A 22850-nucleotide genomic window follows, 5' to 3' on the forward strand; every position below is an offset into this window, starting at 1 on the left:
GAAGATGGATGAGTAATGCTAAGGCCGCAGACACCTTCAGAATTGTGCTGTTTTTCTGTTCTTAAACACATACAAATACCTGACAAGAGTCACAGGAAAACACCGGAGGACAATACATGGATGTCAGCACTGTATGGATGCCCTATTCAAAAGTGAATGCCTGAAGCATGACAATTCCATGCTGAACATCTAGTGTGGAAGCACCTGCAAATCCAACAGTAAAACAATTAGAAGGAATCATTTATTTCATCTGATAATTTAGGTTTCTAATAAGTCCATGAAGTACAAAAATCTGGGAACTTGTCATAATGGCACAATAGCAACTAAGAAATGAATTGTTCAGAGATACCTGGATTTCCAGCAGCTCAACAACTGGGGTGGGGTGGGGGGAATTAATAAAGTACCCAGAAGGCCAGACAATTCAGTGCCACAATTAAAGTTTCAACTCTTGCTCTGAAAACAGAAGCAAGAACGGTTGAAGATCTCAGTGGAGAACAGGCCACCACACAGGTCTGGATCACAATCCTTCCTGTTTGCTGCTTCATTTATCCTCCTGTAGCAAGGGCTGTAGAAAAAGAACACCAGAAGTAAATAATAAAGCTTGATTCCACAAGCTTTCTATCTCACTCTCAGATATTAAACTCTCTCAGAACATATTGTCTATTGCTTATGATGTTCAGTCTAGCCCTCTTGCAGAGAAAATCCAGACCAGGTTTCTAGGATTTAGCTCCCATACTGTTGCTCCTTTTGCCAGGGATAAGTTCCACTACTATACACATGTGTCATTCTATGTCAGTGTTGTCAAAACAAATGTTCTGCAATATAAACCCATGGAGGCTATGGGGGAAGAGGACAGAGAACTTTTGGAAGCCAGTCAGACTAATAATTAATCCACAAGGAACTTGTCTTATCATTAACCGAAAATGAAATCTCAAAAATACGCCCCACTGTTCAGTTCTTTCCTTCGTTAGGGTGGTATGCAATGAACATTTTTGCATATGTGTGTGTGTGTGTGTGTGTGTGTGTATAAAATAAAACCAAAAAACCCACAACCCAAAATCTAATGAAGTTTAATGTCTCCTGTCCATACTATCGGTCAGTTCTTGATGGGCTATACTCATACTATGTGTTATTGTCCCCCCTCTCCTCAATTAGTACTTCCCCATTAGTACTTTATAGAACCCCTCCCTGACTTAAGGACACCTGCGGTCCATTATGAGCATTTGCACAGGTATTTGCTTACGTGTGCACAGCCATTAAAAGAAATATAGATACAAGTTTTCTGATATACCAGATTTGCAGAAAACAGATTTTTTTATAAAAAAAAGAAAGGGGGAAAGCATATATGAGGTCATACTCAGCCCCACCAGAAGCCCATTGAGCCTTGTCATCAGAAGTAGAGGTGATGATGAAAACATGACACCCAGCAAAACATCATCACACACGTATGTATATGGGTGTCACCCACATAATGTGCTTTAGTACATTCATATTTGGGTAGCATGTGGTTTTATGTTGGATTCCCCCCCCCCCTTACTGCATTATCAAATACTGCATTATCATGTATCAAATAAATCTGAATTATTGGGAGGTGGTGCAAGTTTCTACTTGAAGGAGGATAAAATCATGTGGATGACAGAAAAAAAACATGTAAACATGGGATGCACCAAATCTACTTGGAACTCTTGTTTGTACACAGCGAAAATACGCTGCTCTCATCCTAACAACAGTTGAACAAGAGTTTCATTTTCTGAAAAATTCTTCCCCCATCCCTCCGCTACTTTGTCCAAGCTAGTACACACTACCATTTAAACTCAACAGACATCAGTGGGTTCGAGCCAGTATGGTATAGTGACAAGAGTGCTGGACTAGGACCAAGAAGATCCAGGTTCAAATCCCCTCTCAGCCACATAGCTCAGTGGGTGACTTTGGCCAGTCCCTCTTAGCCTAACCTGCCTCACAGGGTTGTTGTCAGGATAAATTGTAGTGGGGGAGACAGAAAACCTTGTGTGATGCCTTGAAGGATAGGCAGGAAATAGTTGTAGTAAAATAAATAAATCTTAAAGCTCAATAACAACAACAACAACAAGAATAATACCACCTCTTGGGTATCTTGCAAATTCACATCTGGACGCTTCCATACTGGCATGGCAAGGGCAAACAGCACCAGTAGCCCGAAGACCAGAATCAGCATCCCCAATATGTTGGCAAACCATGCCTCTGCAGGAAGCTGAGCGTAGGGTGTGGTTGTGTTTGTTCTAAAAGTACAGACAAAAAGCAAAAATGCTTGATGAAAAGCCAACAGCACCACAAACACCTCCCCAGAGACCCATAAAGAAGGAAATATCTGGATAGTGCCAAAAATCTATACTAAGCCACGTAATCTCTTTCACCATATGTAGCTTTGCTTCAACAGCCATTCTGCTGTCCCAGACACCCAAGTAATGCATTTGGGTTCAAGGCTGGAGCACATCTTATATTCAATTAAATGTGTACAATGACCTAGTGAGCAGAACACTATCTTCGCATTACAAGCCTCCAGACACTAGCTCCGCATTCCTGTCTGCTGCTGCTACGTGTGGCTTAACCACCTTCTCAGGTTCCCCATTGCCTCGTGGACACATTTCCCTTCTGTACTTCTAAAACAGAGATGGGGAACCAGTGGCCTTTCAAATGTTGCCAAACTATATGTTCCTTATTCCTGGTCTAAAAGCTATCATTGCTTTCAAACTTTATAATGACTGCTATCAATCTGGACCAGGCTGAGCAGCTTCCTCTTCATCCCTCGTTATTTGTACCCCAGAAGACTGCCAACTCTCTCCAGTGCAAATAACCAGCAACATATTCTCCATTGTCTTTTTAGCGTGGACTATTTCCTCCTCCCAGTATCAAGCCCTCTCTGTTTTGCTACTCACAGTTTGAAGAAAAGCTTCTCATTGATGCCCGAGATGCAGGCGGCCACAACTAAAGGGATGATGGCAGAGCCAAAGAAGACATGGACGGGCTTGTACAAGGCTCGGAACCAGGTGGGAGCCCAAGGCAGCAAGAAAGAAGCAAAGCCCATGGCCCACTGGATGGAAGAGATAAGAAATTGGGATCTTTTCAGAAACCCATATTGGACGAAGGACTCAGCATGGTATCTGCACAGGGACTGAGCACGTGTAATGCAGCAACCAGATTTGCAGAAGTATTTGTTTTATTATATTCATATCTAAAATCTCAAACTAGCTATGAGAGCATGGGGGGCGGGGAGATAGACAGCAACCAGTGAACAATTTAGGTTAGGTTTTTTTTCAAATATTTACTGCACTTTTACAGATAACTTTTTAAATAAATAAATAAAATTTTTGAAACAAACTTTTAATACCACATGTGCACATGGTGAAGGGATTAAGTGGGGGGGGATTATCCAAGAGGGAGGAAACCTAATATTTATGAAAAGGGTGGCTACAACAAATTATTCACTCTCAGAAAATACAAGAAGTGTCAGTCAGCAGGTTTAAGACAAAAGTATATCTTCTATGCAATGTGGGTGACAACCAGTGCTTTTTTCCTAAAAAAAAAAAAAAAAGTTTAGGAGTACTCTCATTTTCCTATTCATATTGAAATACTGCCCGTCAATGAGGCCAAAATTAAATTCACAAAATGTTTAGGGGTATGCGTACACCTGTGTCCCCCCAGAAAAAAGCACTGGTGACAACCCACCAAAATACTTTGCTTTTAGAAGTATTATGATGAATTCAAGGAGGTTAGATCTATAAATGGCAACTTTCCCAGTACTGGGATTCATGGGCTGAGATTGTGCTAGGAGGCAACCACCTTATTTAATTCCAAATATGTCATTTGCACCTAGCTCTGGTTGGTAGCTCTTGGGATTCTTGTGAAGAAAAACCCCCAAAGTAGATCCAACAAACCTGAAGTTTGTGTATCCCTCCCGAACACTAAAAGCGGTGGTTTCAGGCAGGTTTCCCCCTGCTCCGACCCTATATAAAAGTGACTGGGACTGAACCAAGTACCCTCTGCATGTAAAACAGGGGTGGGGGATATTTGGCCCTCAGATGTTGCAGCACAGCAACTCCCATTTGCCCTAGCAAGCATGGCCAATGCTCAGGGATGATGAGAAGTGTAGTTCAGCAACATCTGGAGGGTGAATGTTCCCCACACCCGATGCAAAGTATGTGCTCTGCCACCAAGCTACAGGTTCTTAGGTTCTTACCCACCTGACAGGAGAAGAGCAGCACAGCACCAAGCCCTAGCCAGCTGTGGAGGGAGTACATGTTGGCAATGCCCTGTTTGTTGTGATAGTCAAAGACGGCCACCAGTCCCAGGACAATTAGGATGAATGCTGCCAAGGTCAGTCCTGCATGCAGCAGCTTCCATGGCAGTTTGGGCCCCGACCAAGAGAGGGGCACGCGATACACTAGCACCGCTGGAGGAGAGAGAGGGGGAGAAGTCACTAGAGCCAAGATAGCTCAGGCACCCATCCCACATCCCCCCAAAATAGCCAAGTCACTGATTCCCAGGTTTGCTTGTTTTGTATACTGCCCTTCAGCCAATGATCTCAGGGTGGTTCACAGCATAAAAACACAAGATAAAAACACAAGATACATAATAAAAAAGCCCCCCCCCCCGCTCACAAACACACTTAAAAGGATACAGTGGTACCTCAGGTTACATATGCTTCAGGGTGCAGACTCAGCTAACCCAGAAAGAGTACCTTGGGTTAAGAACTTTGCTTCAGGATGAGAACAGAAATCATGCGGTGGCAGTGGGAGGCCCCATTAGATAAAGTGGTACTTCAGGTTAAGGACAGTTTCAGGTTAAAAACGGACCTCCAGAATGAATTCAGTTCTTAACCTGAGATACCACTGTATAGGATGTTAATATCAGTTCTGCTACTGGGGCAGGAGGAGGGGAAATCAGAAAAGGATTGGATCCTCTTTTCACTTACCTGCACCAGTCAAGACCAACATGCCTGTCACCATGAAAACTGGATGCCAGTTAAACATCTGAGAAGAACCATCCCAGGCAAAGCCACCAAGCCAGTGTTGGGTCCAGTAGACTGTGAACACCACACACAAGATCCCCAGAATTCCCAGTAGGATTGAGAGCAGCAAGAATGAGACTCTGGGAATCATCCTGTTCACAGGGAGCACACCTGAGAAGGCAAGAGACCAGCTAGCTGTAAAAACTATCCAACCATCTGCTGGTTCTGGCACCAGCAAGATTTTTGCCTCCTCCCTTTCCTTACTACCTAGTTCTGCTTTCCTCCCTTCAGCAGAAAACTGTTTTTCTGTCACACAGTTTTGTAACCCAAAATAGGGTGGAGTCTCAGACGCTAGGTCAGAGGAACTGATTTCAATAGTACAGTATGTCCACCACAGACCATGAAACATCAAAACTTCACAGCTAAGTGGAAGGTAGATCTGGAATTTCCCCAGGCTGGTTAAGGCAATTCACATTCTAACCACATTCTCTCAAAAGTCAAGGTTGGCAGTTACCAGCAGCTTGTCCAATGGGATAACACACCTCACAGACTATATCCAACTGTGTCAGCAGGGGCTTCTACTGTCTGCAGCCCCTGTCCACTAAAAGAAGGAGGCTCAATTACTTCCTTCGGAAAGTAAATGGTACTGATGATTCCATACTTCCCAAAGCCAAGTCGCACCGAAACACCAAAGGAGTACACATGTTACTGAAGAGAAAGTTTCCAGAGAAACAAAACAGTCCCACAGTTGTTGATCAGGAACCAGAACCTACACTGAATTGATCATATGATCTGGCAGGATGCAACTCCAATTTAGTTAAATCTAGTTAGGCAGCAGATACCATGTGTTATGTCCAATTCTGATATCCAAGGCAAACTTTTGTGTAAGCAACACTGGCACTCATAAAGTGAAATTAGATTGGCTACTACTGGATCCAACTTGATCTAAGAGCCATAGCTGAGTTTCACCCAAAAATAAAGGTCACTGCAGTCAATTGCATAAGAAAACAGATAGCCTCACATTAGATTTCAAATTTAGTTACGAACTGTCCCCACAGTGAAAGGTGCAAACCACAGACTTTTTCTACCAACCCAGCAGCCCTGCACAGATGCTGCACCTGCAACCACTGGGTCCTGGAGGGAGACAACAGTCACAAGATCATCCCAACTTCTGCTTTCAAGACAGAAGTGAGAAGCTTGCAGAGTGTGTGCATTAAAAGACTATGGCAATGACTGAAACATTGCTCTTGACAGTGCAAAGGTGGGCTGGAAGTTAAGTGAATGACGATCTAGGGTCTTTTTTTAAAAAAAAACCAAGCCTCTTGTCTAACTGCAGCCAGACTCTCAGTTTGGATGGCTGGCAACTTCTACTAGCATCTTGTCATGAACTGGAGAGTTCTACTGAAACTTTTGTGCCATTAACTCACCACGTACACCAAGAGGAAAATGTGCTGATGCAAAAGTGAAAGCTGCTGAGCAGCTGTGTCCTGTGTGGTTTCTGTAGGGGCATAGCCCACAAAAAAATTGTTTAAAGTTGCCAGTTCAGTTTGGGGTCACACCCATACCATACATTTACATTCAAAGCTCATGGCTTCCTCAAAATAAGCTTGGGAATTGTAGTTTGCCTCTCACCGAGCTACAATTCACAGCACCCTTTACAAACTACAATTCCCACAATTATATGGGGGAGTTTTACAGTTCAGGAGGGCCCTGTTTCTACCATTGCTGCCACACTGGATTCAAACTGTCAGCCCACATTGTGCTGTGACCTCCTTTTCTCCAGAGACTCTGCTTCCCTCCCAAAACTATTTTCCCTCTTGCTTACATCAGTCCACTGCAACTGAAAAACGGCCATTTGTATTACTATCTACCTCTCTAGAAGGAGGAGGGGCTCACACCCCTCTGCTGTCCAGCACAGAGTAACTACTGTGTTTTTGTTTGTTACTATGGCATGCATTTTGGTGCTTTTATATTTTAAACCGCCCTGTGATCCTTGGATGAAGGGCAGTATAGAATTGTTGTTGTTGTTGTTGTTAATGTTAATATTCTAGTGGTTCAGTGTTCGGCAGTTTTAACTCCCCAGTACTTGATTAATTCTAACTTTTATTGGACCCAGGAATTTAGAGTGTCTCTCACCCCACAAATTCATAACAACATACACACACAAAATAACCCCATCAATAGATTTAGAACAAAGTATTAAAACACCCTTAGGAAAGGAAGTGTAAACATCAAGGGTAAGTAGGTGTAAGATAAGAAAAGAAATACATAGAAACCACAGCCAACTTTGGAAATGTTTCATTCAAAATATGGTTTTGCTAACATGTTTTGACCAGCTACCAGATTAGAATCATTTATCTTTATGATCAACCTTTTTACTTACAGTCTTATAGCTTTACTGCAAAGTATAAGCGGGGTCAAAGAGCAGAAAATGGCCACTGTGGCAATAACTAATAAACACTGATGCACTACCATGCCAAAGAGCCCCTTTTGAAAATCGCACCAGGTGGTTGCTGCTTTTGCTTTCCTTTGCTTCCAAAGAGATGGAGGACTTTAAGCACTTGTGGGTCGATATTTAAATTAGAATAATTTCTGGCATCGACTGGTGAACAGATTTAACTTGTGACAAACTACCCTGTCTTTTAGCCTTGAATTTCACCGTCTCTCGGTTTCATGAACATAACGGCAGCCAATGCAAAAAAACAAAAAAAAAAAACAAAAAACACCTTGGATGGGAGAGAATGCTAAGCTTATAGCTGGCAGTCTCTCGGGGTGACGCTGGCAGTGAAACGCGACTGCCGACAACTTATCGCAAGGCGCAGAAGTGTGCAAACGTCAGTTCCATATTCAGGCTGCTCCCTCATGCGTGCTGAACAAGGAACCAACTCCAGCCTCATAAAGTTAACAATAAAGCACAAAGTCCCGTGACGTCCAGTGCTTTGCCGCAAGAAAGCTGCTGGCATTTAAGCGATAAATTGGTTTGCTGCGGCAACCAATTCGTAAGCAACATACAGTACAAGTTACCTTGCACAACTGGGGCACCTGCTGATCTCCAGATACTGATAGACTACAACACCCATCACCCAGGCCACCTCCCCCTTGTGGCTGAGGCTGATGGGAGCTGGAGTCCAGAAGCACCTGCAGGGCTGCAGGATCCCCAGTCGCATCTCTGTTCAACTAGCACACGAAGCATCTATTGGAGCCAGGCTGTCGAGCGAAGCTGAACCTACAGCAGTTCCAGAGAGCAACTTGCAAGGAGTTTCAAGCACTGCGGGTTCTGCTGCCCAGTGCACACCCCCGACCGCGCCATTAAAGCACATATGAGGAGCAATAAGGAAGTGACACTTGCTAGACAGCATAACGTATAAATGGGTAGCGGGATCGCCCCTTGCAGGGAAGCGCCTGGGAACAGCCGCAAGAGGGATTGCGCACACACAAGGGTCAAGGTTTGCTTTCGCAACCCAGCTGCGTCCACGCACTCAAAGAACCGAGAAATACAAGCAACAGCTCACACCTCGCTTCCGTCTGAGTCGCGGGGAGCGCCGGGAAAAGTAGTTCCAAAGCTCCAGGTCCCCTTCAGCTCCATCGTCTCTGCTCATGATAGGAGGCACTCCAGACTAGTCTAGACGCAGTTTATGGCACTGCCCAGCCAAGACCAAGACGGGTTTCTGGGAAATGTAGTTTTCTCAGCAAGATCTGTACAGTACTGTACAGTATCCTGCTGGGCATGAACACGGCGGAGAATCGAGCCGGGAAAGTTCTCATTTAAGGAGCTTTACAAGCCTCTTCGTTTGCTTCTGCCTTTGCAATGTACCTAGGTGCACCCGTCATTAAAGTTTTCCCTTGCGTCAAAGAGATGAGGGACTTCCTGGATGCCTAAGTGCCCGGCAAATTGAGCTGGTATAGGTATATTGCAGGTGTGTATACAGGTGTATTAATAGGAAACGCGTCACGTGACGAAGTTTTGACTGTCACACAGCAAGAGCTGAAGGCAAAGGAGGAGCTTTGTCAGGTTAGCAACCTTTTCTATAACTCCCTGTTCCAGCCAGTAAGTTATTATTGTAGACTGGCAGCGGCGTTAGGTGCCCCTTAATCTGCTGAAATCGCGCTGCAGGATTTCGCTCCTGTAGCTGTGATATCAAAACAAAAATAGATTTCTGGTGGTCTGATTCCACTGGAACGACTGTCTCCATTTTTAAAAATTGAGGCAGTAAGCACGGATTGATTTCATCAAATGGTGGAATGCCTCTCCAGCTGCTGGAAGCCCCAGTTTAGTGCGCTGAAGGAGACCGAAGGAAGGAAGAGAATTCTTTCTTTCGCACCGAAGTGGTAATAACCCACCAGAAAAGCTCAAAAGCCAGATCAGCGGCAAAGGGTAAATAAAGGCAAAAACAAAAACACGCCCTCCGCACCATGTATCATAGAAAAAGAGCGCCCGCGGTTGTCTGCACGCGGAATTTCAACTGCTCATAGAAATCAAAGGAGAAATTGAAGATTTTACTTTAGCAATAGTTGGGAAGCAGGTGTCTACATAACGAGCAAAAAGTAGCAGCAAAGAGAGGAGTCTATAATCTTTCTAACTCGGGGTCTTGTATCAGGTGAGAGGCGCGCGCACACCCCTGTAAACATTTGCGAGTGTAGCGTGGAGTCTACGGAGTTTAGTGGATGAGGGTGGTATGAAGAGACAAATGAACTAGACTCCTGTAACCTGCAAATGCAAACGTTCGTGCTACTTCTGACCTGCACCATTAATAGTGTCCTTGCAGGGCTGTTATAAGCAGGTCTCCAAGCCACAAACCCCGACACACACAATTTAGAGATGGTGAAATGTGATCCGAGTGTGCTGCGCCATGTTTTAAATGTGTTTAAAAAAACAAAAAAACAAAAAAACTAAGCATCAAAAAAAAGTAGTCCCCTCTAAGCCGCTGTAGAATCACGGGTTTCTTTCAGATGCATTCACTTCCGCCCCGTGGAAGACTTTATAAATGGCTTCCAGAAGCAGGGCGGAAGTTTCCTATCCGGGCCACGAGAATCTCCGTCCGCTCTGTCATTTACAACTCTGTGACCGTGACCGCAAGCGCGGCAGCTTCCGGCCAGGCTGCCTCCTACGCTCCCCTGAGTGGCTGCACCGTCTCCATGGGAACGGGCAACTGCCGCGCCAGGTGAGGGCCGGGAGCAAAGAGCGAGCTGGAGCAGCGGCGGGCCTATCTTTCGCGACCTGTCCTGCCCCGTTACTTAACACGGGGAGCGTGAGGTCGAGGGCGCTTGGGAGCCCACAGAACGAGATCGCGTGTACCCGGATCGAAATCTTTGATCACCAAGGCGATGAGGTCCGTGGGGCTTGATCCGTGTTGCCTAGGAAGAAAAAGCGCCTTTTCCAGCCCCTTGTAGGTGGCTGTGGCCAGTCAGCCCTCGCCACCCTCGTGCTTTGCTTTCCCCCGTGTAGAAATAGGAGAAAAGCCGCGGAGGGGCAGCAAGAGTAAAGTTCTTAGCTCACCGAAAAGTGTTAAGAACAGTGTTAGGCAATAGCAGTTAACGGTGCAACCAGTCTTACTTCAACAAAGGGATTCTTATTCATTGTTTGTATTTCTGACTGGTTTATCTTTGCTCTCTAGTGCTAGATTGTGTGTGGTGTGCTCCAGATTTGTGATGCCCCCCCCCCTATTATTGCAAGTGTGGCTCACCATATTCTCCCTCTTTCCCCCCACCTGGTGTTTCTGCAGGTTTTAGGTCTCTGCCCAAAGGGAGCTATGAGTGATTGCGCTGTAGGAAAAAGTTTGTATCTGTCTGTTGTGTGAGCATGAGGTGTCCCTCTCATCTGGGATGCAGACACTGAGGCAAGGAAGATGCTCCAAACCAGCAACTATAGCCTGGTGCTTTCCTTGCAGTTCCTACTGCTGTTCTATGACCTCTTTGTCAACTCCTTCTCAGAGCTGCTGCGCATGGCGCCCGTCATCCAGCTTGTGCTTTTCATGTGAGTATGGCACAACAGTGGGTGCTTGTCATTGTCTGTTTTTTTTTAAAGGGCTTGTATACATTTGTCTCTGAAAAGATGCTCAACAGTGCTATGAGCTCTTAAATAAGCTGTAGGGATCAAAAATGTGATTACTCTTCAGGTCCTTGGATAGAACTGTAGACTAGTGCTTGAATAAGTGATTTGGAATGGAGAAGAGATGGTTAGTATGTCTACTCAGGAGCAATAGTGCAATCTTATATATTATGTGGACTCTGAAGGAAGTCCCATTGTTTTGAGTCATGCTTACTGTTGTGTAAGTGTGCATAGAATTGCAGCTTAAGCCTTTATGTATACAAGAGGACTTGATCCATAGTAAATGTGCTTAGGATTACAGAGAATTTGCCACATTGAACACAGTGGAACTTTTTTGAGTAAACATGCACAGGAATGCACTTTCTGTTTGTTTCTACTCTTCTTGGGACACTCTCATTCAGGAAAATGGGAAGAAGAGAGTGCCAGAGAAGAGAGGAATGGAGCAATGAAGTAGAATAAAAGATACCAAGAAAATTATTATTCTTTCTCTACTCCTGAAACATCGGCAGTTAATAGGCTGTATTGTGTTGAATGATATTTTTAAAAGGGTGGTGCTATTATAATCCATTCATTCTATCTTTTCTCTGTGGGTATTAGCAGCTATTAGCTCAGTTGCCATTACATAAAGTTCTACCCCCAGATTATGAGAATGAGTGATAAGCAGGGGGGAAATAGAGATAGCTGCAGCAGGTATTATTTCCATTGTAATCTTCTAGAAAGGGTTTTGGGGTTCCCTTTCCTCTGCAATTAGTGGACTAATGTCTCAGTTGGCAGCATGGACAATGAAAACTTCTGCAGCTATGTTAATGTGCTTTTTGTTCTCCAAGTACTAGGCTTTAGCCACAGTTGTGGGGAGCCTGTGGCCCTCCAAAAGTTGCTGGACCACAACTCCCATTATCTCTGACTATGGGTGGTGGGGAGCTGGTGTCCAGTAGTATTTGGAGAGCCACAAGCAGGGGCATACCTAGGAGTTGGTTAGGTGAGCCCCTGCCAAGGGTGCAGGCCTGAAGTGTGTGCACAAAAATTGTGCCTCTCCACTCTGGCTTGGAGTGGCTAGGAACTTGCTCGCCTGTTTGTGTGCTCCCTGGGCCGCTCCTCCAATACTATGGGTGGCTGGGCAAAGCATGCAGGCTGGGCAAAGCATGCACAGCATGTGGGTGCTTCGGTGGAGAAATGCAATTGTGCAAGGGACCAGGGTGTGTGTGTGATGATATAGCTTGCCAAGGATGCAAAGGAACCTAGGTACACCTCTGTGTATAATGTATCTATCAATCTCTGTCTCATTAAAATGTTTGCCTGTCTTACAGCATTCAGGATATTGCCATCCTCTTCAATGTCATCATCATCTTCCTCATGTTCTTCAATACCTTCGTCTTCCAGGCTGGCCTGGTTAATCTTCTGTTCCAGAAATTTAAAGGGACCATTGTCTTGTCAGCAACATACCTTGGTTTGAGCATATCCTTCCACATCTGGGTCATGGTAAGGCAGGAGATGATTGCTTATACTGGTTATCAAGGATGCCCAGATTCTGAATATAGGAGTAATTGTGCAAGCAAAGAAAACACACGTTGAAACAAACTTTATTTTATGCTCCCCCCAGGTTTAGCACTGTGTAGTTTTTAAATATGGAGGTTTGGATGTAACAAAAAAGCCGTATGGTAAATGGAAGAAATGTTGTGCAAGAGCAGGGATGAATAGAAACTAGCAGGTTAGGTTAGGACAGGTAGCTGTGGAAGAGATAGAAGTGCTCTCTACTGAACCCTAGGAATCCCTTGCAAACACCACCTGTGGATTTCCAAATTTGTTTCAACGCCCATTATATTTTTAAAAGCAGCTCAGGTTTTTGTACCAACTTCTGTGTGATAAATAATGTGTGCAGAATTTGTAGAACAGTAGCTGTCTCATTGAATTGGTTGAGGAGTTCCCAGGAATAAAGACCTGGGAAGGAGTTGGATTAGATAAACCAAATAGTATTTAAGACATTTAAAAGCTCGTCTGATGAAACAGGATAAACTGGAAGGGGTCCTAGCTGTTGCAACTGTTATAATGCAATATATTATTGTGGCTTGGCATGTTAATTCACCTTCCAACCTTTCAGAATCTTGTCAGTATAAAGCTAGAATTTCCTATTGATAGGGTTAGCTGGATACAGGAGGCCTTACTGTCTTCTTTGACCAGTGTTCCCCCCCCCCCTTTGGGCAGTTCTGTTTTTCTCAGCTGTCCTTCGTTCTTCACCATCACACCCTGGACTTCTTGCATACATACCAATCACTTCTTTTTCTAAGATCTTCTTGAACAAGCATACTTTTCTTTTGCTCTTGATGAGCATAATTTACAGTGTGCTCCATTATTCTTGTTTTCTTCGGACATCTTGTTACACTGACTTCTGCTCACATTAATTCTTTTTAGATATCTGTGTCTGAGATCCATGAAAAATAATTGGCCTTGCAATAATTGCCTAAGCTGTCATTTAAGTGGTCTATTGTACGTTTTGTTAATACTGTATTCATGTGATAGCAAATCACACAAAGCACCCTAAGTTAATGTATTGCATCCTCCATCACAGTTGCCCTCTTATGGTCTTTACTGAGGGCAAGCTTGTTGTGTACATGTGATTATGTGTAAGTTGAGTGGTTATTAACATTTGTTTGACTTGGTTTACCGGCACTTTTTATGATTTGGAAGCTGTGTAGGCAACAGCTCCTCCTTCAAATTCCCCCCACCGCCCAATTTCCTGGTTTCTCTTGTTGCTTCATGCACCAAAACATTTCACCTTCGTGCTGTCTTCACATCTTTTCAATGTAATGTATAGACTTTGTACCCCTTAACACTGCTCAGTATGCTTGTAGCAGAATCTATTCTTAATCTTTTAACTCTTTCTTATTTTATGAAGCAAAAACAAACAATCCCAACAATAAGGAAGGCTGATGTCTTTTTCAAAAGAAACAAGAAGAAAATTTATATTTTGATTCTTATAACAGACTTCCAAACTTTATCTGCAGTTTTGTCAAACTACCCATGCTGATTTGCAGCTGCAGCTTTGGACACAAATGGAGTATTGGAATGTGACTCACTAATTTGCTCAGTACTGGCATTAGTGTACTCCTAGTGAAGTCTGGTTGAAATGTTATATGCTTACTACTATTTTGTAATATTGTATAAAGGTGGCCTCTCTAATTTATTGATCATTGGCTGTATAAGTAAGTTTCTTGGCTGCAGCATTGTTCACAGCCCATTATTCCATTGAATCTTGCTATGCTATTAGTTGATTGGTGTGAACCCATTGGATCATTGAAATCTCATAGAATGAGCAATATATTCTTTGTTCTGGCTCTGTTTGCTCAGTTCTGTAGTTATCTCCTAGGTTTGTCTTGTCCATCTAGGCAGTGTCCTATATCACATATCTTGAGCTTTAATAACTGTTATATCATTCATTTTTTTTCCTGGACAGATTTGTGAAGTTTAACAGAGGTCATTGTAATTTTGGTAATTAAAGGGAAAGAGGGCAGAAGCATTTGGGACAAAAGATTTGTAGGTTTCCAGGGTATTTGGAAGTGTCAGGAAGCTGTGCAGAAGTTGTCTTGGAACAGTGGCCAGAAAGTATATTTGGTCTCTGAGCTTTTAGTTGATCAAACTGTATTTTCTGTTTGACACCCTGATCCATTGTAAGCACTCAGCATTTTTGCTGTTGTCGCAATAGGCAATGATCTGTGTGATTTACTTTTCAAATATCAACAGATGTTGTGATTTAAAAACTAGGTCCTTATTCCTGGTTCTTTGTGTGTCTTGCTATCCAGCTGCCTAACTGAAGGGTATATATTTCAATTCAGTCCAAGTTTTGTTCAGTGGAGCAAACAACTACAATGAACAGGTGTCACTGACATGCAATGACTTACCATTGATGATGGGCTATACTGCCAAAGAGTCATAAAAGTTCGTGGTACAGCACCCTTGGTTTCTTGGAACAGAATGTTTAAATTCCAAAGCAGTGCTTGCATTGATATGAATTCACTGCATTGAAGGCAAAAACCTTCTCATATCTACAGCCTCAATAGTCTAGTACCACCCTATAGATTTTTTTGGCTCTCTTTAGATGAGTGAGGGCTTTACGGAGGCTAACAATAGATTTATTTCAATCTCGCCTCATTTCCAGTTTGAATAACTCAGTGTGCCTATTTTTCTTTTCATTCCCCATCTCTTTTTTTACTATTTCTTTTAAGATTGCACACCATTATTTGTAAATGGTAAACCTGCCTAGAATACACTGGACAAAATGGTATATAATGTAGTTAAGTCCCAGTATCTTGTCATCTGATATTTAGGGAATTAATATCTCATCTTTGAAGTTAGATGAAGCAATCTAGCTTGAAAGTTGGGAACTACTGCTTTCTTAAACATTGCTTGGTGAGGCAGGAGGATTTAAGAGGATTTTCTGTGATCAGTTGTTGAGAGCTAGAATAGGTCTGCTTGTTCTGTATAAATCTGCTGATCCGATTAACCTTTCTTTGCTCCCTGAGCTGCTCCTAGTGCTGGCATCCATCCCATGTGGTGTCTGGTTGCCTAACTGTTAAGAAAGACTTGGAATAGCCCATTATGACTGGGAACATGAGTTTTGGAAACTCTCTAGTAGTGGAACTAACATCATTACTCTTTTTTTCCAACAAGCTCAACAAATATTGTGTCTAATTTTAATGTGGATCAACTTTTGGTTTTTATTTTATCTGTGAAAATATTTTTATAGATACAATTGCATAAGTCCTGGTTTACGATACTTGGAAAAAATGTGGAAGCTTTCTTGAGTGGGATGTAGGAAGGGGACACACCAATCAATGGGATACCACAGGCCTTCTTTATTGTCCTGGATTGTTGCATGGTTTCTAGAATGTTTATTTGAGATTGTAGTAATCTCTGAACTTTCAAGAGGAGGAGTTAGGAATGTTGCTGCTTCCCAAATATATAAATAATTATTGGGAGTAGGAAAATTGGAGCCATGTTTCTGAAGGAATTTGGTAGAAAGATGGGGCACTGAAGAAAGTCTGAAAGGATGGTTGGTATTGTTTTGGGTTGTTCTGGGAGGAACAGTCTATTTCCTGCCTTTAATATTTCATACGTTTCTTTCCTACAGAACCTCCGCTGGAAAAATTCCAACTATTTTGTGTGGACAGATGGGCTGCAGACTCTTTTTGTTTTCCAGAGAATGGGTACGAAGCAGTTTCATTTCTCCCCTGTGTCATGACTTCTGAGCAAAGCTTAAAAATTTATCAATGAGGCTGGTTCCATCTGTGCTTCCCCACAGAAAGTAGATGGGACAGGGAGCAGGGGGAGTGTAGACAGGGGGATAATGGTGAAGTTGAATGTAAGAAAACTAGTAAAGTTGATACAGGTGTTGACCTTGCTGGCTTGTGACTTATTTCTGATTGGTTGCAGTGGCTGTGCTGTACTACTATTTCTATAAGAGGACGGCTGTGCACTTGGGAGATCCCCGTTTCTACCAGGACTCTCTTTGGCTACGGAAAGAGTTTGCACAAGCGCACAGTTGACAGCTGCTTCTGGATCATTTGGAGCAGAGGCCAGCTTGCTAGAATGTCCACAGAGATTTTACCAATATCTTGCAGCAAGTTCTCCTCCTCCCACTACAATTTGTCTCCTACAGTCAAGTTCTAAATCTCATGTGGTCAAATGACTTCATCCCTTTCCTACATTCGTGCACATTAGGCTACTCATCAATGAAACTGCTCTTTTGTGGATACCCTGCTTGCTACTATATGCTTCTCAGTCTCCAAGCACTCCACAATCCTCCTTTCAGTTCAGCAAACTGCACTCTGGATTTGGCTGCAGCCTTACTGAGGAACGATTTGAAGTGCCAAACAGATTTGGCTGACAACTCTCACTGAGTAGCAATGCTGCATTTTCCTCCTTGAGAATATTTTCTTGCCCTAAGCTCCCCTGTGACAGAAAAGGATTCCTGCCTTCACTAGTACCTCTGACAGTGTGACAAGGCATAAAGACTATGGTTTGGCTTTGCAGTATTCAGCCTGAGCAAATGTACTCTCATTGACTTGTTAGATTCCCCTTTTGTACTTGCATTTTTATAAATGGTGAGAAAATAAATTGGCTCTTTTTCAGAAACCATAGTGTGGTGATCTTGCTTTATTGTTTTTCCTCTAATGTGTGGTAGTAAAAGGGTGTTCTTTCCATTCCAAGGCTTGATTTATTACCAGCAGTTCTCTGTGTTGTGCTATTGATATTAAAAATAAACCATATAATTTAGCAACATTTCAATACAGGAAACAAATGGATGTTATGCCTGGCATGTGTGTGGTTTAGGGTAAGATAATGAAATTCACAGAAAAAATAAACTGGGAGGGGGAACAGAAGCTTGTTCCTAAAGCGCAATACCCAGGAAATCTTGTACTCTGAAATGTGGGGCAGGACTCCTAACAGTAGAATTAACTGTGGAACGCTGTGGGCGTTCCCCACAATAATAATAAAAGAATAATAAAAAAGCTTTCGAGGTCAGGAGGTGATGCTGGGTAACTTGTTAAGTGGTGGATTTGGGAGTGGATTTTCGGATATATACGAGCTAAGTGCCATTTGGGCCATGTGAACGGAGCAATCCGAGGTGCTTTGTATGATGTGCGTGTGTGTATGTTGTCCCCGCTTCCCGGGAAAAAAAGCTTGTAAAATCTAAAATAAAAATGTGCGTGTGAGGAAAGGGTGGAAGAAAAACGGGGCCGTTACATAACAAGCAAAGAAATAGGTGTCGCTCCTTATCAGAAGGCGGGAGAATTTCCTGCCTCCACAACTCGCGCGGAGGAAGCGCGGGTAGCATTCATGGGTTACTATGGAGACGAGGCGACGCCGTCCCCGCGCGGAATCTGGGCCTCCGCCCCAAAGAGACGTGGTTCGATATCCGGTATCGCATGGAGCTTTTTGCCTTTCTAACGGGTCTTCCGGCACAAAGAGGCCAGGGATAGAGCGGCTCCGCTCTGTGTCCATTCGGTCTAACGTGCTGGTTGCGAGCGAGGGAACGAGCGAGCGTGCGCCTCGCCAACCCAGACCTTTCTGCCTCCGCGAACGCTGCGCGCCACTCCGCCCTCTCCCGCTTTCGTGCCGTGAGCTCCGCCGGAAGTGGGTTTCCTGCGTAGCGGTTTCCATGGCGATGGAAGATGGCGCCTCGCAGTAAGTCGGGGTCCCGGCAGCATTCTAGGGCCCTGGGGGCTGCGAGGTCACGTGACCGCGACTGATCCCCGTGGAAGGCTCGGCTCTTCTTGATTCCCACCCCGCTCGCCCGGCCCGCCGCCCAGGACACCCCGAGCCCTGCAGCAGGGACGGGAACCGGGCTCTGGCTGCAGCCCGGCAGCTACGGCGGGGATCCGAAGACATCCCGCCAAGCGCTCCCCAGGCGGAAGGAATAGCCAGAGCGAAGGGGAGGGAGGCGGAGTGGCCCCCGGGTCCCCAGAGCCTGATGCGGGGCCTCTTGGCTCAGCCTATCGCTGAGCTCCCCCAGAAAAACCATCCTGCCAGAGGAGGGTGGTAGACTCAGGGCCACGTCCTTTGGGAGGCTGCCCCTTCGCAACCGTCTCCTAATGTTAAGCTGTCCAAATACGGGGTTTTGGACCCTTCCAAGGGGTTCAGATCGGTGGGCTGGGGTTTTTATTCTCTGCTGCTGGTTGGTTTCCCTTTGCCTGAGGTATGTTAGACCATTTGCTGAGGTTCCACGCTAAGCTGGTGAGGACACAGCACCCCAGTTTTGAGCTCACAACATCCAGTGCACCCCCAAATGCAAGAAAGGCGAAATGGAGAGTGGCTGCACACAAGGCTTGTGTTCTGTGCCCTTGTCCAGCCCTGTCCAAATATTGGCGTCCCCTAATGGCTGTTGTCATCTCAGGGCTTCCATTTTGACAACCTTCACCTCCCACCGGTCTCTGTTGACTGAGTTGAACTGAGACCTTCTCATTGCTGCTTGGATTCTTAGCAGCAGTTTCTGCTTGACTCACACCCTTTGCCCCGCTCCTTTCCGAGGGAAAACCCACCTTGGGATAGATTGGAACAAATGGCAGTCCTGGGAAAACCAGAATTGCCATTGGCTCTGATTCAGCTCAAAAGCAGGGGGACAAGATGAAGTGTACATGAACCCTAATATAGTCTCTCAAGAAAGTTTGTACTGCTCCTCTTTGAGAGAAGGTGAGCGTGGAACACAAAATGTGTACCCCATAGATAATCATGTTCTGGTTTCACCCCCTAGATCGCCAGCTCTCCTCCACCCCTTTGGAGATTCTCCTGTTCCTGAATGGCTGGTATTACGCAACCTATTTTCTGCTGGAGATTTTCATATTTGTCTATAAAGGTGAGTCTTCGAAGGGATGCCTGCAGAAGGTTTTTTTTTACACATTTACCTTGTGGCTCTCACCTGAAGAAAGTGAAAGAACAAAGTGGATAGTGTAATTTATTCCTCACGTAGCTGCTTGAGAGTTCACAGCCTTTTTTAGAACCATCCATGTCCCACTGTTTGTTGTCATTCTAGCTGCTACATTAGATGTTAACCAACATCAGACACTCTTCTTTTATTAAGGAATTCATTAAATGGGAAGAGGCATCTGGCTTTGCTTTTCTCTTAATGCATATGTCCATTTGTGTACCCGCTTAGGACTCCTGTTGCCCTACCCCTCTGCCAATTTGGCTTTGGACCTGATTATGCTTTTTCTCTATCTTGGGATTGAAGTGACCCGGATATTTTTTGGTGAGTATTCAATAAAAATGTTCCCATGAGTAGTGCACTCACCTGCCATTTTGTGAGCATCTTTGATGGCACTTGACCTGAAAAGATGACTCCTGGGGAAACCCAGCCAGATGGGCAGGATATGAATAAAATTTATTATTATTATCAATGTGGTTCACTCATCGATAAATTCTGCTTCTCCAACAGCAAAGGTGTTTGAGAGTAGAGTAGTTGAGCAGAGTGTAAATTGCTGACAGTGCCTTCACTCCATCATTCCAGGCCTTCCTAATTATTCTGCTGAACTAGAATAGGTGCCTCCAATGAAATGATGCCCAAAGGCTGAAAAAGGGGCTCTGTGGTACATTCCCTAATTCGGGAATAGGTAGGAGGCAAGACAACATTATGTAGGTGGAAATATGAGATCCCATTCATCCAGTCTGACTGTACTTCCTGACCTGAGACTAGCTTATGAACTACAGTATAAATGTTAAATGCAAAATCCCATTCCTTATTCTCAGTTAAATGATTCTTGATTCAGGTAGATAGCTGTGTTGGTCTGACGCAGTTGAAATAAATAATTTTTTAAAAAATCAAAAAATCGTTCACAGTCGTCAACAGGTTTACCATACCCATTGAGCCAATCACCCATCTCCTACTACCCTTCCGAGAAATACCCCACCCCACCTCCCATTCTATATGAAGGTCTAGTGACTTCTGTTTCAGTGTATCTGAAGAAGTGTGCATGCACACGAAAGCTTATACCCAGAACAAACTTAGTTGGTCTCAAAGGTGCTACTGGACAATTTTTTAACTTATTTAGTTAAATGAGAACTGATCCCTGAAAAGTAGAACTATTCATTTTGTGCCCTCAGATTCCAAATACTGTGGCTTTTATGCTGAACAGGTCTATGCATTTTCTTTTTCATATTTTCTGTGTATGGCAGGCTCAAAAGGGAACCTCTGTCAACGGAAAGTGCCACTTGCTATCAGTCTGGCTTTAACGTTTCCAGCAGCAGTGATGGCAGCCTATTATCTGCTGCTGCAGACTTATGCTCTGCGGCTGGAGGCCATCCTTAATGCTATCCTCCTCCTCTTCTATGCTGTGGAGCTGTTACTGGGTGTTCTCACTCTGGCTGCCTTCTCCAGGTACTTTACTTGCCTACCGTTATGGTATTTTAGGGAAATATTTTTTTATGTGCATTGATTAGATTTTGTTTTTTAAGACACTGACTGTATTTACATGTAATGTTGGGTTTAGTACTATACGGAAAGGTCTAAGTGAAGTTTCAGGCTCGTGTGTGAGTCCCCATATCCTCTTCCTTTATGGATGGGAGGACTTGGAAGGATTTACTTTCACTTTTTAATAATCCCTGTTTAGCATCATTTTGGAACCAAGAATCCTGGTTTAAAACAACAAAAGTCCTGTGGCACATTAAAAAGTAACAAATTAGTTATGGCATAAGTTTTCATGGACTAGCTTAAGCTGTAATAAATGTGTTAGCTTAGCCTTTAATGTCCCTCAAAGACTGGACAATATTCAACCAAATATCCACACTAGTGCAAGGATTAGTATTAGTACAGTGGGACTTCTGTGCCCCATGCCATTCCCAGAGCAGATTTAAGGGGCATGCAGGTGGGGAATATGCTCAATTGCACAAGGAGAAATCTTTCTTCTTAGCGCTGTGTTGAATGCAAACCTTTCTGTTATATTCTCTGGAAATTGGTATACTGTAACTCTGATCAGTTTAAGAAGCCAACTTCATAACCCATAGTGTGAAGTTGATTTATTATGGCACTTACCAGAGTTTTAAACCAAGATTCCTGGTTCAGACATAATGCTAAGCTAGGATTCTTTAAAAGTAGAATGAAATAGAGAACATAAAATCCTGCTGAAGTCCTCCTTGGCTGTTGTGGGAGAACATGCAAGTTTGACATTCTTTTTCTGATTGATTCAGGCTCAATGATGTAATGCTAAATTGCACAGGTGGATTATCATATATTTATGTTGGTTGACTTATTTCTTCAAACAGGGGAATCAGTGGAATAGAACATGGGCTCCCCAGATGTTGCTAGACAACTTCCATCATCACTGACTATTGGCTATGGTGGGAGTTGGATTCCAACATCTGGAGGGCTGCAGGTTCCCCATCCTTGGAATAGGTGTTCAGTCTGTTCCACTGTAAATTGGGTAAGAAGGCAGAGGTATTTGCTGTTGCTGTTGCTAAGATCCTCACGTTTCGCTCTCTATTTTCTGCAGTTTGGACTCTTACTGAGAACCTTTGTGGGCTGCAATGTATGGAACCGTGTGCTCTTCAGATTGGAGAGAGGCTGCATGAACCCTCCATTTCTGTGGCTGGAACAAGATGAGGTGTGGGTCCAATTCCCCCAATAAGCTGAAAGGCGGTGGCTCAACATCTCATTTCAAGCTCATTCAGGTAGAGCACCATTAGCAGGGTCTCCAGTGTCTGGAAACAGTTTTCATGAGATGACAGACCCACCCACCCTAACTAAGCTTGCAATCCTCCTGGAGGGCGCCAATTGATCCATTCCAACTTTGTACCTTGGGTAATTGACTCTCGCAAGTCAAAAGACTATGGGCCAGTGAATGCCACCTAATAATCAGACTTTGCCTGCAGCTGGTGTGTCCTTTGAATTCCCCAGCGTGGTACATTCTAACAACTCATACATTCTAACTGTATGTGTGCAGTGACTCAGGAGGGCAGTCTTGCTCATCCTCCCTAATTGTTGTGTTACCTCCTGTGCCCTCTTCCTGAATGGGGGTAGGGATAAGGGCAGCAGGCCTTGTGCCCCTTCCCCCAAATCAGTGTTGTTATTGGTGTGTATTGATAATTTGTGATACTTGGTTTTCTACTGCATCCTTGGAATAAATATTTATTTTTAAACTACTGTAGCTATGTGGCGCTTCAGACAAACATTGGTACACTGGGAGAACAGCAGTGCTCCTAGAAGCATGGGGGTCCCCTCTTGGACTGAAGAGAGGTACACATCTTTAAGATTACTGAGGCTTTGCAAATCATCCTAACTGCATGAAGGCGGTTCAGAAGGGACCTCATGGGCACAGAAAGTTTTTG

General features: G+C 44.0%; 3 protein-coding genes across 15 annotated transcripts; 2 read left to right on the plus strand and 1 right to left on the minus strand.

The window, feature by feature from the left end:
• Positions 1 to 227: 227 nt before the first annotated feature.
• Positions 228 to 8639, minus strand: CYB561A3 (cytochrome b561 family member A3). 8 transcript variants are annotated; one of them, XM_083580975.1, is made up of 6 exons: positions 8502 to 8639; positions 4952 to 5158; positions 4221 to 4429; positions 2916 to 3070; positions 2102 to 2258; positions 228 to 565 (listed from the first exon to the last, which is right to left on the minus strand). In XM_083580975.1, exons 1-6 carry the CDS (start codon positions 8584 to 8586, stop codon positions 542 to 544), a joined length of 837 nt encoding a protein of 278 aa, XP_083437101.1. In that variant the 5' UTR covers positions 8587 to 8639; the 3' UTR covers positions 228 to 541. The 8 variants fall into 8 exon arrangements, with proteins under 8 accessions (XP_083437101.1, XP_083437107.1, XP_083437108.1 ...); XM_083580981.1 differs by having other exon boundaries at positions 8012 to 8519; XM_083580982.1 differs by lacking the exon at positions 8502 to 8639 and adding an exon at positions 7491 to 7595.
• Positions 8640 to 8772: 133 nt separating this feature from the next.
• On the plus strand, positions 8773 to 17165 carry TMEM138 (transmembrane protein 138). 5 transcript variants are annotated; one of them, XM_083581057.1, is made up of 5 exons: positions 8773 to 8904; positions 10711 to 10961; positions 12344 to 12515; positions 16162 to 16237; positions 16464 to 17165. In XM_083581057.1, exons 2-5 carry the CDS (start codon positions 10834 to 10836, stop codon positions 16574 to 16576), a joined length of 489 nt encoding a protein of 162 aa, XP_083437183.1. In that variant the 5' UTR covers positions 8773 to 8904; positions 10711 to 10833; the 3' UTR covers positions 16577 to 17165. The 5 variants fall into 5 exon arrangements, with proteins under 5 accessions (XP_083437183.1, XP_083437185.1, XP_083437184.1 ...); XM_083581059.1 differs by lacking the exon at positions 8773 to 8904 and adding an exon at positions 8977 to 8999; XM_083581058.1 differs by lacking the exon at positions 8773 to 8904 and adding an exon at positions 9060 to 9362.
• A 754-nt stretch (positions 17166 to 17919) lies between these two features.
• Positions 17920 to 22665, plus strand: TMEM216 (transmembrane protein 216). Of its 2 annotated transcripts, XM_083581121.1 has the most exons (6): positions 17920 to 18038; positions 18072 to 18218; positions 19285 to 19386; positions 19687 to 19779; positions 20703 to 20904; positions 22016 to 22665. In XM_083581121.1, exons 2-6 carry the CDS (start codon positions 18206 to 18208, stop codon positions 22029 to 22031), a joined length of 426 nt encoding a protein of 141 aa, XP_083437247.1. In that variant the 5' UTR covers positions 17920 to 18038; positions 18072 to 18205; the 3' UTR covers positions 22032 to 22665. The 2 variants fall into 2 exon arrangements, with proteins under 2 accessions (XP_083437247.1, XP_083437246.1); XM_083581120.1 differs by lacking the exons at positions 17920 to 18038; positions 18072 to 18218 and having other exon boundaries at positions 19248 to 19386.
• Positions 22666 to 22850: the final 185 nt, after the last annotated feature.

The sequence above is a fragment of the Podarcis filfolensis genome, assembly GCF_964270895.1.
Source record: "Podarcis filfolensis genome assembly, chromosome: 1".
Lineage (NCBI taxonomy): Eukaryota > Metazoa > Chordata > Lepidosauria > Squamata > Lacertidae > Podarcis > Podarcis filfolensis.